The 15,880-nt window shown below is 42.3% G+C and overlaps 1 protein-coding gene across 1 annotated transcript in view; it reads left to right on the forward strand.

Moving 5' to 3' along the window:
- Positions 1-13,727: 13,727 nt before the first annotated feature.
- Positions 13,728-15,880, forward strand: part of ITPK1 (inositol-tetrakisphosphate 1-kinase) — a 139,255-nt gene continuing 137,102 nt past the window's right edge. Inside the window, exon 1 of the mRNA XM_032188420.1 lies at positions 13,728-13,824. Coding sequence (XP_032044311.1) covers positions 13,730-13,824 — 95 coding nt within the window. The 5' untranslated portion in view covers positions 13,728-13,729. The remainder of the gene's footprint in view (positions 13,825-15,880) is intronic.

Raw genomic sequence — 15,880 nt, forward strand, 5'->3', positions numbered from 1 at the left:
TTAAATTAAGGTTTTAACCAGGCTTAGATTTGGGCCAAAGTAGAAGAGCAAATGTAGAAGAGATCATTCCCAAACCAAAAGTAGTTGGGCTTCCAAATGGCAGGTAGAAACTGAAAGGAAAAATGCACCCTGCATAATTTGTGTGGATAAAGATTTGACATAGTTGTAGGTAGGGTTTACATTATTGACAGGTAACTAAGAAGTGAGAAACTAATTACAGAAACATACAGAAGGCATTTTTCTCAAGAACACATTAGTACTGTGTTCATAAAGAAATACAGAATAAAAAGGTTTTTCCGTGAAGCTTGTGTAACACACAAAAAAATAAGGGTGCATGTTTATAAAAGGAGAATGGTTCTAGTTTTTCTTTTTTCTTTTTTTTTTTTTTCTTTTCTTTTTTTTTTTTTTTTCCCAGAACAATATTTATACTGGTCATGTGAATTTTTATCAGTGAGTGAATGAAAGCCCAGTGTTTTTGCAGCTCGTGGAGTTTTTGTTGTCTATTACATGTAGTTGCTTTGAATTTTAGAGTATCCTGTTGTGGTGCAGTAACTTGTTTTGATCGGCTACTTATACTATCATCTGTTGGGAGACAGAAACATCGTTTTCTCTCAGTTTCATACACTATATTTCACATTTTATGAACCCTTATTTTGTATTTTATATCTTTTGTTTCTTCTGAAAGTCAGACAGTCTTTTGATTCCTTTTTTTCCTTGAGTGGTTGTTTCGTCTTTACTGTTATCTTTCTTTGAATTTCTCTGTTGGAAGCATCTATTTTCTTATGGGGGTACTACATCAGTATTTTGGAAGCATGTAAGGCCCTTTTAAATAAACTGGCATTTTTATATTTTATTTCTTCTCATTCTGAATTCAAATATTATGTTTGCTTGTTTTGGCTATGTTGATCACACGAAGCAGAGATCCTCAGTGAACTGTGTATAATCCATGGCGATCTTTTCCTGCTTTGACTTGCTTTTTATGCATTGAAATGCGGGGACCTTCTGTTACCTTGATTGTCTCATCCTGAAATTCTGCTCTAGCATTTGTTTCTTTACAGCAGACACATCTAAGTAAAGCTTGTGGCAATCCTATTATCCAGGTTCTCTGGAATACCAGACATACTTTGTTCTGTTTGTCTAAAATTATTCCAGAAGTATTTACCATCTTTCCAACAAACTCTGCCTTTTTGATACTTACAAGTAAAATACATATGTCATTCTCCTAAACATCCACAACAACCATCAGCCAAAGGTAGAATTACAGAATGCTACTCTTTGTCAGAGTGTCTTTAAAGAACTGAGTCTTTTATGAAGAGGGGCCTTGGCCTTTTGGCCGTTGCCTTTTAGATTGAACTTTTAGGTTTCATTACAGTGATACTCCTTGCTCATTAGTTACCACTGAATATAAGCTTTACCTTTCCATCTTCTGTGGTAAAAATAATTGCAGCAAGAAAGAGATGAACTGTTTGCTTTTTCCTTATGTTTTCAGCCAATTTCAAAGTGTCTCAAAAGTTTAACAAGAACTGACAAAACATACCTAAAGAATACCATCAGAGATAGTTGGTGACTGAGTATTTAAGCAGAGGACAAATATAATTTATGCAGAAGCAATGCAGGTATTGGTTTCACAACTCCATCAGTATGACCCAACCTTGTACTGATCTAGAAAGAAAGAGAGCAAGCCTGCAGAATTTCTGCCAGAACAGTTTTCAGCTAGAAACTGCATTTCAGCAAAACCATTATTCATTACAGTTTATTGATGTTAATTAAATCTACACAAATAATATTCAACAAAAATTTACTTCCAAGACTGCCATTAAACTGCTGAGAAATCAGAATCTACTCTTCTGGGATTTCAGCTAAGGTCTACTCGTGCTGCCAGAAAAGAACAGTTATTGAATTTCCATGCTGAGTTTGCTGCTGCCAACAGGTTTGTTCATATAAACAAGTTAACTGAAAAGTCACCCATGTTAGGAAGAAAAACAGATTTGAAACCAGGGGTCTGGCAGACCTAAATGCCGGCCTCTGCCATTTGGCCTAAAAGAGTTACTTCTCAACTACCAACAGGGGAAAAAGAAAAGTAAAAAACAAAAATCTTTTTCTGTGAAGGTCACTCTTTAAAGCGTATGCACTGTCCTTCTTTCTTCCTTCCGTATACACATTCCAAGAGAAACATCTGACCACCTGATGGGGTGACAGCTCTGTCCTCATTAGAAGAGGTTGGGATGATACCCTTGGTGGTTTGCTTTGTTTTTTTGTGTTTCTGTGTGTTTTTTTTTTGTCTTCTCTGTTACTTTTTTTTTTTTTTTTTTTTTTCAAATTCCCAGTAATAATCTTTTCTTCTGTGATGCTTTTGTGCAGGATGTCAATAATACCATAGAATGAGTTTGAAGAGATATAGTTATTGTCTCTCCCAAGCCGCCCTGTTCCCAGGCTGTGCCTGTCTTTCTTAGACTGAGAACTATGTGCAGCAGGGAGTATCTATATTTAGATTCTCCTAAAGCATAACTTTCTGTTACTAGACAAACAGTGAAAGAGCACAGTTCAGATCAGTCTTTTTCCCACATTCAAATTTTGTTCACAAGGATCCCAGCTTTTTTGCATAGATCAGAATAGAAGTTGGGGTGGGGGGGTGGTAGGTAGAATATTCTTTGAGATTCGATTAATCTAAGCTTTCATTCTAGAAAAAAACTGTGTTTAGAAAAAAAAAAAATGTGTTTTACGTGTTTGTCTGTCTTCTCTTAGGAACTTCTTCTCTGTGTCCTGTTACAGCTTAGGAATTAGCACATATTTATCAACTCCTAAAATGCACTGCAAGAGACATACATATAAGACATCCATCCACATGATCTGAGGGTTGATACCTTCTTAGTCACAGAAATGTTTGCATACAATAAAAAAAAAAAAAAAAAAAAAAAAAACAGAACTCCCACTTCCCTGCAGAAGTATCAATATCTTCCTTTTTTTTTTTTTTCCAACCTCATTTTATTTGGTTCTTAAAAGCTTTATTATTTCTCATTTTCTAGGATAATCAAATCACCTAGTATTTAGCCACTTCATAATGTTTTATTAACAGAAGATTCAGCTCACTGTTTTGTCTCTCAACAGTACTATTTGTGGTTTATTTTCAAAACTGTTCTACCTATATTCTTTGTTTATACTTTATACTTTAAACCCACAGTTTAGTTTTTTTTGGGGGGGTATAAGTAATGGAAAGGGTTGTGTTGGGCACTTGAGGGTAACTGGTGCCTCAAAAAGTCTCAGTCCTGTTTATTAATTCTCTTTATTTAGTCTAACCGAAACTGACAGCTCTTACTCTTCCGGTAATAGGTTCCATGTTCTAGTTGCTTGTGGAGCTGCCTGCCTGATACAGTGGGTGTCTCTTCCAGATCCCTGGTGACTCGGTCTCTTCAGTATTCCTTCATGGTCCTCACAGAAAGAAAATCTAAACCTGGATGAGTAACAGACTTGTCCAAGGCAACAGAAAGCCTCAGTGTCAGAGTCAGGCTGAATGACAAAAGTACCTGATGGCGGTTCCTAGCCTTAGACCTGGAGAGCACCTTGTTATGCTTTCAAGGGCACTCAGAGCTGTCAGCTCAAGTGAAAGGCCAGGCCAACTGCCAGCATCCAGAATGGCTTTCATATAAATTTCATCATCTGGGAGTAACTGAAGGGCTCCTGTTGTTATGGACTTTAGTGGAAGATAAAAGCAAGCTCAGTTCACTGTAGTTGAGAGATGGTTTATTATGTAAGACACCTTCACCTCGTTGTTTAACTGAATTTGTCTTTTTCTGAAGCGCGTGCTAGAGGCCTGTACCAGAAATTGTCACAGGGTCAGACCCAGAATGGAGCCATTTGAATGGAGATGTTAGTAACAGCTGGTGGTTACTCTCAAAGGGAGAATTTTGTTCATTTATTAGTTAGTGAACATTTGCATTTCATTTAACAAAAACACATTAAGCAAATTTTTCAAACAAAAGGTATTATGGTTGGTTTTGTTGTTGTTTTGTTTTGTTTTTTCCTTACTGTGCAGAGTTTGTAAGCTGCTACTCTTATATGAAATGAAATTTCAGGCTGTGATGTCTACATCAGCTCTATCTTTATCATAAAGCTCCAGGTGAGTATTTAAATGTCTCCATCTTAGCACACATATTGCTGCATTTGTCGACACAGAGGTGATGTATCTGCTTTTCCACACATATCTGTGTTCTGTTTGCCTTATACCAACAGAATGTAAACATAACCATGACAATACGGAGGTATTTACAAGGTAAAGAAATATGCTTGTAGGAGATAACAAATTCAAGTGCATCCAAAGCAACGCTTGCTCCCCACAAAAACGTGTTTAGCCTCAATGTCTTGCTGAGTGTGTGTTTCTGCACTGGTTTGTGTAATAGGATGTACAGTACCTTCCTTGCAAACGGTGCCTCAACATTGTGCAGAGCTCATTTGCATTATGCTCACACTGTGCTGGGTAACTGTCACCAGCCGAGGTGTTTCACCAGCAAACTGCAGTAATGCAATGCCGAGCAGCACTGATACTGTTTCAGTGGATTGTGATACAACCTAAAACCTATCCTAATTTTGGTATAGAAGCAGGGAAGTTACAATCTGGAGTTTTTTCACTTTCAGTTCTTTCCCTTGTCTCTTTTTCACTAGCCAGTCAGTATTATTTTCGGGCTGTTTTGCTTTCATACACATTTTCAGAGTGCTCCTGATAACAGCTCTCACAAAACAGACTCACAAACAGCAGAAAGTCTTTAGTCTGATAACCACCATGATGCCACACAGAGGGGGAGGATGAGAGTAAAATCAAGCAAACTGATATTTGGGTGGCTTTGCACAGTAAAAATGCTTAGAAACTTAATCAGCAAGCACTAGGCTAATGGGTGAGAATAACCACGCTAACCTGGGACAGAAAGGAGAGCAGAAGGTAAGGTGTAGCTGCCGCTTCTCTGGAAATCTGCACAAATGTGACCCCAAAGCACCAACATTAGCCAAAAATATAAAAGCTTTATCACTGTAGAAAAGTCTGATACTTGGCAGCTCTCCATTCTCCAGCTGTGTGGAGTGATCATAAAATAATCCTTTGAGACTATTGTCATTGAAGTAGAGATTATTTAAAGAGTCCAGCTTTGAATTCTTGTAAAACGGAGCATGTGGGATCTTTTGACAGGATCCACATGCCTATTATATTTCATTATCCCCCTACTCCACCCTAATGCAGACTTCATCATTACAGAAGAGGTCATGGTTATACAAATCATGATCAATTTGCCTGGCAGCTTCATAAACTTTATTGCAGAGTAGCCAAATGTTCACCCGAAACCACTATCAATTTTACCTTGAAGCGATTTGGTCTAACTTCTGTTTCTCTGGCTTATGAAAGCACTTTCTAGAGAGAACTCTTCAGTTCAAGTCGCTATAAAATAACTCCAGCATATGTGTTTGTGAGATTAGAAAATGGTGGAAGTATCAGAAAAAGGATGGAGGTTTATGAGGAAGCTATACTGTGCATTAGAAATGTTGCTGTACTTTGAATTATGTAGGTGAAAATATGGAAAAGCATTTTAGTGAAGGCTGAGGAATGAACAGGAAAGACTTTTAAGTTATTTGGACTTTTTCAACAGAACACGATGCCTGCCTCTGCTAAAATTTCCTGTTCACCAGGGATCCAGGGTTGCAGAGCAGGTTTGTGGTGCAGGGAGCTATGTTACTCAGTGAATAATGGTAATTTAAATAAGCCCCATGACATAAAAGGCATATGCATTTATGAATTTACATTATTATGATTATTATGCTATTAGGGAGAATTGTGCCCAACTGAATTTCTCTTCAAAAGTACATCTGTCAAAGAATACAAAACCATTATTGATGTGACAGTGCTGAAAGACAGTACAAGGCAGGCTTTAGCTGGAGCATTGCATGTGAGCACAAAGCAGCTGTGTTCTTTAGAGAATTTGTCTGCCTCGGCACCATGTCTGGTGCCTTTTGCCAAAAGGCCTTTTAGCCTAGTGGTTGAAACACATCATGACAGCTCCTTGACATGTCCTGAGTCCTCTTCTCTCTAAATGGTGGCATGACTTATTTCCACTGCTTTAGCATGTTTTTCTCCCTCTCTGTTTTCTCCTGTCAGGTTGCCACTTTGAGTAAGTATCCACTTCACAGGCTCTGCACAGAAAGAACCCTTAAACAGAGTGCTTAGGGTTAGGGAAGGACATTCTTCTAACCCCCTCATCTGATTTCTTCAGAGAGTTTTTCCAAATAAATAAAGGGATACATAAATAAATAATGTGTGTTATTTATCCAGGTACACCTGGATTTGTTGAACCATTAAAAAAATATAGTTCAGAGGATAGACCTCTGAGACATTGAACTTGTGTATATGTTGGGGAGATTGCATCTCCATGGAGAGAAAAGGTGCAACATGAGCTCACCCCTTATTAAATAGTGTGAACCTTTATAGGCCCGGGTTATAACAAACTCTGCATCCATGCAAAAAGCTTACTTCAGAAGTCACACCAGAAAACTGATGCACAGGGCAAGCAAGCTCTGAGGGAAGGGAAGATACCAAAGGGCAGCTTCATAATTCAAGGCTGTTCAATGCTGCTCTTGTATGAGGCACAGAGAGGCACTGAACCACTCAGAGCTTTTGCCATGACTCTGGCTGGGGATGTGACCCTTGTGCTATTGGAGGAGTAGTTGGGAAGCTCTGCCTGTCTGGGCAGTCCCCTAATGACAGTATGGGGTTATAACATCCCACATTCGGGTGCTCTCTTTACCTATGTTTTACTTACAGGCTGATCGGCACTGAGGATGTGTGATAAGGTTAACAGTATGGTGTTGCGACAAGTAAATATCAACAGAATTGATCATCCATGCAACCGTGTCTTACAGGGTCTAGGCAATTTAAAATATCTGGAAGTTTATCTGAAATAAGCCGTATGTCTCAGTTAACAAGCCTGGATATTTAGTAGAAGCTCACAGCTATAACCAAATTGCGGTCTCAATTGACTATTCCTGCATTTTGTTTTGGTTTTGTTTGTTTTCTTTTTGTGGTACAGCTGCTTATCTCCTGCTTTCTGTAACTTGCTTGTCTCCTGAATTTCCACGTCTTCTCTATACGACCTTCCTCTTCCTTCAGAAGGGCTGCATGTAGGAGGAGTTTGAAACAATATGGTACAGGACAGAGAATGTTGATAATGTAGCGAAGAGATGTACATACACAGTTTAATCTTTGGATATGAGGTTGGTATTTTAGGGAGAAGGATTAAAAAAAGCTTCTTTTGGTCATTGAGTATTGACATGGAAGAACATTTCAGAATACGCTCCTTGTGAAGAAAAAGCCAAAGAAGGGGATAACTGGCAGAACAAGACAGGCATTAAGCTCCTGCCTCCAGTGCAGGAGTAAGTAGAAAGGGAGTCTGCGTGCTGCTGATTCCTAAGGATGAGATGCCTGTAAGTGCAAAAATGAACAGCACCTAACTCACAGCAGGGCTTCCCCAGCTGCGTCTGCAGATTATCTGCTTGTAGCATCTTTAGTTAACTGCAGGATAGCTGTGGTATGACCTAAAGAACTCGTGAGTGTCTAGAGGAAGCCACTTTTGGTTAAGATTGGTGTTGTTTCCAAAAGCATTTCTGTATCTTGCTGACAAAGGCTGAGTTTGCTCTGTGAGGGCTTTGCAGGCAAAAATGAGGCCTGACCTTCCACAATATATTTGTATGCTGGAGATACCATCAAATGGATTGATTTTTTTTTTTTTTTTTTTAATATACTTCAGATAATTGACTTTGGACTGACATTGGCATGAGCTTTGGAATTGTTTTTTCTTTATCTATTCTTTTTACATTTGTAAGCCTATGCATTCTGGTAGCTTCTGAGAACATGAAAATTGCCACTCTTCTAGACAGCTAAAAAGCCCGTGTTTCCTAATGTGAGCATGCTGAATCAGAAAACAATGGTTTTGTGAGACCTGTGGCGTGTGAACTTTTAGTGAACTGTAAGGAAGCATTTAAAAAACAAAAAAACAACAACAACAACAACAAAAAAAAAAAAAAAAAAACAAAAAAAAAAAAAAAAAACAAAAAAAAAAAAACAAAAAAAAAAAAAACAGGAAGAGGGTCCTGAATCTTTGAAGGCCTAAGCATGAAAAGAAAGTGCAAGTGGTGGTGTGGCAGTGCAGGCCAAATCAGATTTTATCTTTCCTGTTTTCTCCATTTTAGCAGTTTGAAATATCCAGCTGTAGCCACAAACAGCTCATGGTAGTGGAGGACCACTGGAGTGATGATATGTGCTGTAGATCCTCTGGAACAATGTGGACTTAAACCAAGAGACAAAGACAAATGCATACAGGATAGTAATGGAAAGATACATGTATGTCCAGGTCCCTTTATACATATAAGTTCTGTATCCATTCCAGTCTTTTTTACATGCATCATTTTAAAACTTGTTGTATTGTTTTAAAGAGTAAAACATTCTAGCAACACACAATTCGTTTGTTTTGGTTTGGTTTGGTTTGTTTTTTTTGATGGAAAAATGGCTCATTTTGCTACAAGCATGCTCCCTGGAATGGTCATATGGACTTAAAGCTACCTGGTTAAAAATATAAGAAGACCTATAACTCAAGTAGCTCTGTTAATATGAAAACTGTAGGTAGAGAAAGCTTCAGTCCAGCCTAATCCTTATCAAAGCCTCAATCTGAATCTGATGCACTGTCAGGTTACCCAGATTCTTCAGAGAACAGTCTGTGGACTCACTTACTCATGTGGTTTGAAATATTTCAATGATTTGATCAGTTGAGTAAATCTCCCCATGTATCTCTAATTGTACCAGCATGAAAGAGCTCACATAAACATCATTTCTGTGTAACTTATGCCCATATCAGAAGGCAAAAGAGCTACAGCAATGTACATCAGTGCAGTCTGGAGCCACACTTGGGATTTGACTAACAAACATAATTCAGTTCAAAAAATCTACTCAAACTGGCATAATTGTTCTGTTACAGGCTTTCGTCATCTTTTGCATCTTGTCTGTATGTTTTTTTTTTTTTTTTTTTTTTTTTTTTTTTGTGGTTTCCGATTCTTTGTTTACTGATGATATGCTTTCCTTAGCTTATGAGGTCAAAACAAAGCCTGCACGCAAAGAGCTACAAGCAAAGTGACCAAACTTGGCAGCTGGACCCTTTCTTAGTTTCCCACAGCTTGTACATTCACCAGAGCCCAAAATAGCCAAACTCCTGTGATGCACATACAGTAAGAGATACTGCTTATAATGGTGGTTTCGTTGCAGTTTCAAAAACAAAAACAAACAACAAAAAACCCCACCATATTTACTCTATTTCCAGTACTGGTGCATAAGAGCTTGCTGGTGTAAGCCAGCAATCCAAGTGAGCAGCGCTCTGCTGGGGCTGGTGAGAGTTAGCTCAGGGATTCCTGAATGGCACTGCATTGGCCCACACAGATGCTGTCATCTTCCAGGCTTATTAGTATGCTCTTTTGGAATGTTTTTGAGCCCTTTGAGCTGAATTCCCTCTTCTGCTCTTTCTGCAAGATCCCAGAAATACTGCTGGGTCTCAACCAATGCTCACCAATTCTTCTTTGCTTTATGAAATCAAAATGCTGCGGTTTTTGCAGCATAGACTGTTGTTGTACAGAACTGCATAGGTTGCTTGGGGACTAAGAGAGTAGTCATATGGCTGAGTACCATGCTTTCACCATCCTCTTCTGCTGCTGTTAAAATGGGATTGCCACCAAGCAAGGCAGCTCTGTGCTTTCCCTTCCCAGCCTCCTTCTTCCAGCCCCTTCACTGCCTTCTGCCACTATGACTGTCCTTGTGCCACTACAAACAGGTATGGTGATGCAGATGGGGAATTGATTTGCTTTTGATTAAGACTAAAATATTTTTGTCTACCTTGAGTTTGTTTTAGCCTAAACAGTTTCCAGCTTCCTTCTCCTGTTTCCCATGAAGGGGACATGGCAGGAAGCTAGAACAAGTGGCTGTTTCTGGAGAGACTGCTGCTCTCAACAGCAACGCCTGGCTTAGTTGACTGTAAAATGACAATTTGATTTCCAGCTAGCAAGGCTAAAACCCCTGTGCTGTCTGCACGGACAATAGGCCATTCAGGGAGATGGAGCTGGGCTGAATCAGCCACTAGAGGGGCCTCCCTCCCGTGACCAGCTGTACAGGAGCGCTGCAGGGGCTGGCTGAAGTTTGTGTCTCTACTAGAACTAGGCACGGTGATTTTGAATACAAAAATCTGCAACGAGCTTTCATCCCTGAGTGCTGACTTTCACTGGCTTGTATTTTAAAAGCTGCTGGTCTGGACTGCATTTGGGCATTTCCAAACAACAGCAGAGTTTTGCCAGAATTTGGGCACAAACCAACCATAAACTGGAAAAGCTCAGCTTCCCTCATATGTCCTCTACTAACCGCTGCAAAATAGGTCACATCTGGCCTTTTTACCAGTCTTGCAGTAACAAATCTGTCATGGATGTGGCAGAGAGTTGAGCAAATGGTAGCCCACCGTGCTTCTCGTTCACGTCTCTCCAGCTGCCTCACTGGTGAGGACCAGCCCCAGTGCTGTGCAACACCAGGGCTCTCCTTCATGCTTGTCAAAGCCAAGGAGAAGCTGCAGTGCGGTGTGTGCAGGGTTTTGTCGTGCTCCCTCCTGCCTAGAGCCACGTTCCAGCAGTACCATGTCAGCACGTCACCCAACACAGTGGTGGGACTGGCTGGAGAAAGCAAAGGCCTCTCCTGGCATGGAAGGCTCAGCCCTTCCTCCTGACTATCTGCTGCAGAGTAACATCTGCCCTGCAGACAGAAAGGGCATTAAAATAAAATAGAAAAAGCTAAACTGCAGGCAGTGAAAATAACATCACCTTCTTTTTTCCACTCACTGCGAAACATCCAGCCGTGACTTTCGCCAGGCGATGAGACAATTGTTCTTAATCATTCATTGAGAAAATATACTTCAAAAACGAGTTAAATGAATGGAGATGCCTCATCTTATTCCAAAGTGAACTCCCATGGAATTTCACTGACTTGTACCACGTGGCAAGTGTCCAACCTCATCTGAGCCCCTGCATGTGTTGAAAGGGGTAGAAGATAAGGTGTGAGAGGTTCCACCTAAAGCAAGGAAACCTGCTTTGACCTGCAGCTGAAGCTAAGATGAAGAGGAAGATAGTGCTGACTGCTGGAGGGCTCGAGATCTTAATCAGCCCTCACCCCTTTAATTAGCATGAAGCAGCTCATGAGTTGCAGCTTACAGCATCAGGCCATAGAAAATCGCGGGAATAATCAGCCTGCTCCTGATCAGGAATTGGGTAAACATTACCCTGGGGCTTTGTGTGGTCACAGGTTTGGCATTGCCTGAACTGGCTCTGCAATGTAAACAGAGGAGCAGTTAGCAACATTATGCAGCAAAGCACAGTGCAGTGGCTCACCATTTGAAATACATTTCTCACGTCTGAAATTGTTCAAAGGTTAAGATTTAAAAAAAAAAAAAAGAAAATTAAAAAAAAAAAAAAAAAAAACAGTTTGAAAGGGATTTACTGCTCTCTCTTTCCTAGGATTGAATCTCATCTCTGATATATGTCATTCAATTTTGCCTAAACTGGAGCAAAACAAATTCCTACTTTGTAGCTCCTGTTTCATTTCTGTAAGAGCCAGGAATGCTTAACACCTCTGAAAACCTGCTCTCCCATAGCTGGAAAGAAGTTCATAAATCTTTCTGTCTGCAGACTGTGCTTTAAATTGGTCTGAAACTGACATTTCTTAAAGAAAAAACATTCAGAAAGAAATCATTTAGGAAGATGGCTTCAATTATGTCATGTTTCAATGCATCCCTATTCCATTATGATATAAAGATGAATCTTGAGCTTAATATGCTAACACAAATCATAATGAAATCTAAAAATAAAGCCAGTGAAGTGATAGCTGAAATAAAGCATTGATTTGAAAAGAGAAAACAGACTGTTTCAGGAATCTTTATTTTGATGATGTCTGATTAAGCCTTGTTTTGAGTTACACATTTTCCTGAAGTTACCATGCTTTCTTGAAGTGTATAAACGTCAGTGAAACGTTTTGCAGCAGAAACTGTGCTACCGACATCCATCTACTGGTTCCAATTGCATTTGTGAACTGTGCAAAAATATGTGAATGTTATTCAGATTGCGTGCTCCAAAAAATAAAGGTTATGCTGTATTAGCGGCAAATAATTTGATTAGCTGGAGTAGAAAAATAAACATTTATTATACAAAGCCCCTGCAAATGGACAAGGAGTACTACTTTATAGGTTTTCCAACAACTTCAGCGTGAGCTGTTTGTAGGCGACTCCACTCCCCGCATACTTTCCAATATACCCCTGGCTCAGGATGACTTCACTGTTAATGTAAATAACGAAAGGAATGTAAAACGGTCTCTACCTACTCCCTAGGCCAACGACCCCTTTCATATTTCTTAAGGCTTCCCTGGCTTTACCCCTTCCTTCCCTCGGACGGGTGCTCCCACCAGTTTCCGATGCCCTGCTGAGGCTGCGAGGCCGCACCGTGAGTCAGCACAGCCACAGCTGCACAGCCCGAGAGCATCGTCCACGTCTCAGGTGCTGCCAAGCCCCTGAGAAGGAATCATTCTTCTACCCCCTGAAAAGAGAGGACCAAAACCAAAACACAAGTCAGCCCATGAGCATTTGGGGTGGGTGATACTCATGTTGGATTGAGGGGAGAAAGAAGGGTGGGGAAATAATGCTGGGGCTGTGAGGTGCCACAGTAACTCAGACTGAGGTATTCTTCATCTGGAATCAGAGGAGAGCAGCTGCCAAGGCATTTAGGAATGCACTTCTCAAAAAAAAAAAAAAAAAAAAAAAAAAAAAAAAAAAAGGAGGAGGGGTGAATGCCAGCTCATGCTGGCGCTCGACCCTCGCCTCCTGAAAAAAATGAAGTTAGAGGACAAGTAGCTGTTATTGAAAGTTGTGTGTAAGCCCTTCCAGACGCTTGCCAAGTGCTGGCAGAAGGCAGGCCCTGGGCTGCGCGGCGAGAACTCGCATCTTTACTCATTTTCGTTATTTTTGCCGTGAAGGACGCAGCCCCGCGGCAGCAGCTGGCACCTCGGCCCCGGCCCCGGCACCGCACCGGGGGCTGCGGGGCGGGCCCGGCCGGGCTGCACGGGGCGGGGCCGGCGCCGGGGCCGGGGCGGAGGGAAGGAGGGACGAGGAGGAGGAGGAGGAGGAAGTGGAGGCGGCTGCGAATAGCGGGCAAATGGGGAGCTGAGCGGCTGCAGCAGCACCGCGCAGCAGCAGCACCAGCAGCAGCAGCGGAGCCGAGCCGAGCCGAGCCGGCAGCGGGGTCCGTGCAGGCGGGGTCCGTGCAGGGGGGCGGCCCGGGCTCGGCACGGCTCAGCACGGCTCGGCTGGGGGACAGCGGCTTCGTGCCGGCTGTGCTGGGCTGTGCTGGGCTTTACCGTGCCGTGCTGTGCTGGGCTGTGCTGTGCCGTGCTGGCGGCAGGGTCTCGCCGTGTCCGGGCCGGGCTCGCTGCCCGCCGTGCGGGGCAGGGCCTGCCGCGGCCGGCTCGCTGCGGCGGCGCGGCGCCGGGTCCTCCCTCGGCAGAGCCGTCTGATCGCTCTCCCTTTCTCTCTCTCTTTTATTTTTTATTTTAAATTTAAAGCCGTCGCTCCGCGGACGCCGAGTGCGAGCAGTAGCAGCGGCAGCAGCAGCAGCCGGGGCGCCCGGCACCATGCAGACCTTCCTGAAGGGGAAGCGGGTGGGCTACTGGCTGAGCGAGAAGAAGATCAGGAAGCTCAATTTCCAGGCCTTCGCCGAGCTCTGCCGGTAAGCGGGCGGCACGGCGCCGGGGACGGGGCCTGCGCCCTCCCGGCCGGCTGCGGGGCGCTTCGGGGCCGCCCCGGAGCCCTGCCCGGCCCCGCTCGGGGCTCGGCGGCTCCCGCAGCCCGGCCGGCCCCGGGGCGAGCCCGAGCGGCGGGGGCAACTTCGTGCCCTGTGTCCCGGCCCCTCGGGAGCCCGGCTGGAGCTGGGACGGGGAGGGGGCGGCTGCAGCGGGGTCCCCGGGCTGCGAGGGGCTTTGGGGAGCTGCAGCGGGGCTTTGCCGGGGGAGCTGCGAGGATCGCACGCACGGTGCGTTGCACAACCGATTTTATTGCTGGAGTGGAAGCGTGAACTTCATATGGGTCCAAGGTCTCGTGACACTTGCATTATAGCCTCTGAAGAACAGCTTTTTTTTCTTATTTAATTCCATTACTAAATTTATATCAAGGGTACAACATAAACTTTGGTCATTGAAAATGTCCTAAGTCACCATTTTCATAATTTCTGCAAAGTCTGCTCGGACTTTGTAGAACACATTTTCTAAGACTTCAGGTAGGCTTTATTAAAGCATGTCATGCTAAAACCAGCAGCGCCCGCATTCTGAATTCCTGCTGGCAGCACTGGTTCTTCTCTGCAAAGATGAAGGAGGCACAAGAAGCAGGAAACTATTTTGAGAAAGCAGCAGAAGCTTTTGCATCAGCTTGTGTTCTTGGCATTCGGTCTCTGCTCCGTCAAACCTCAGCAAAACTTACCAGATTTTCGTAAAATATAGAGAGGACCACAAGTTCTGGTTTAATGTCTTTTTAAGTTTCATGTGGTTCTCCAAACAAAATACTTCCGAAAGAGTGATGCCAAGTTTTGAGCCTGCCTAAGCGATTTTTTTTTCTTTTTTTGTGATGCTTGAAAATACGCATTAACCTCTAATAAGTGTTAGAGAAATGCTGTTGTTACGGCCTTAATGTTTGGTATGGGTTGGGTTTCATAAGCAGAAACTAAGGGGAATCTTAGAAAGTACATAACTGGTTTCTCATAGTTAATCGCTTTTTATTCCTGTTACCATACGCAGTACTTTATGTTTAGGAATCTCCTAAGGTGACTTTCTGCCCTCCGCTGTTCTTGTTTCTCTCTTTGACTATGTGCTTTGCTTTACTTTCTCTACTTCAGAAATTCTTTATGCTTATGTTTCATAACAGATACACAATTTCTTTGTGTATTGTACAAATTTATTAATAGTTTTAAGTCCTGGCAGTGCTATGAAAATTGACCCCAAAGTGTCTCTCTTGCTACACTTTCCCAATTTTGTGATGCAAATTAGGCTACCGCACTCTGTACAAGCTGAGGTTGCTTTGAATACCATTTGCAGATGTTGGATAGATATGTCCATTTAATCATGCTTCAATTATTTTCTTTTAAAAGGCATTTAGTATTAGTCTGTTTGTAGAAGTGGAGTTAAGTGTTGGGTTTAAAGATCAATGCAGTTGTTGGAGCAAGTTGCTCTGTTGCCTATCCTGGTAACATCCAATGATACCAGTGGGAGGCCCCATTCATTTAGGCAAAGATTTTGTGTATTTTATGAGTAATATCTACTTGATTACTTGCGTATTTATATGCTTTTATTGCGGCAGAAAAAGTAGTGCCAAGCTCAACATACATCTTACCAGAAATATTGTGCATAGTAGGAAACAAGGCAAGTGTACTCATTCCTGTACAGTGATTCATGCATTAGAGTGGACTATGTGTCTGTCTGTCTACTCTATGTATTTTATGGTGACTGTTACTGGGATTTTATTTGCCTGTTGCCTAGGGATATACTTTCTGGATGACTACAAAGTTCAGTTTTGTTTGTACGAGTTTGCAATGAAGCAGTTATATAACCCAGGAAAGTAACAGAAGACGCCTAATGAACTCCTCAAGTGTGCTGTTTTTAGACCCGGAGTATTGTTGGGATAAGAAAAGTCTTCAATTTTTTTGCAGTCTGCCAGCGCAGCCAGCTCTAGCGTGAGGCACCAGTGCCACAGAGGGATTAGGGACAGACACTTCAAAACCAGCTTGAGCCATCCTC

The sequence above is a fragment of the Aythya fuligula genome, chromosome 5 (genome assembly GCF_009819795.1).
Source record: "Aythya fuligula isolate bAytFul2 chromosome 5, bAytFul2.pri, whole genome shotgun sequence".
NCBI classification, from domain to species: domain Eukaryota; kingdom Metazoa; phylum Chordata; class Aves; order Anseriformes; family Anatidae; genus Aythya; species Aythya fuligula.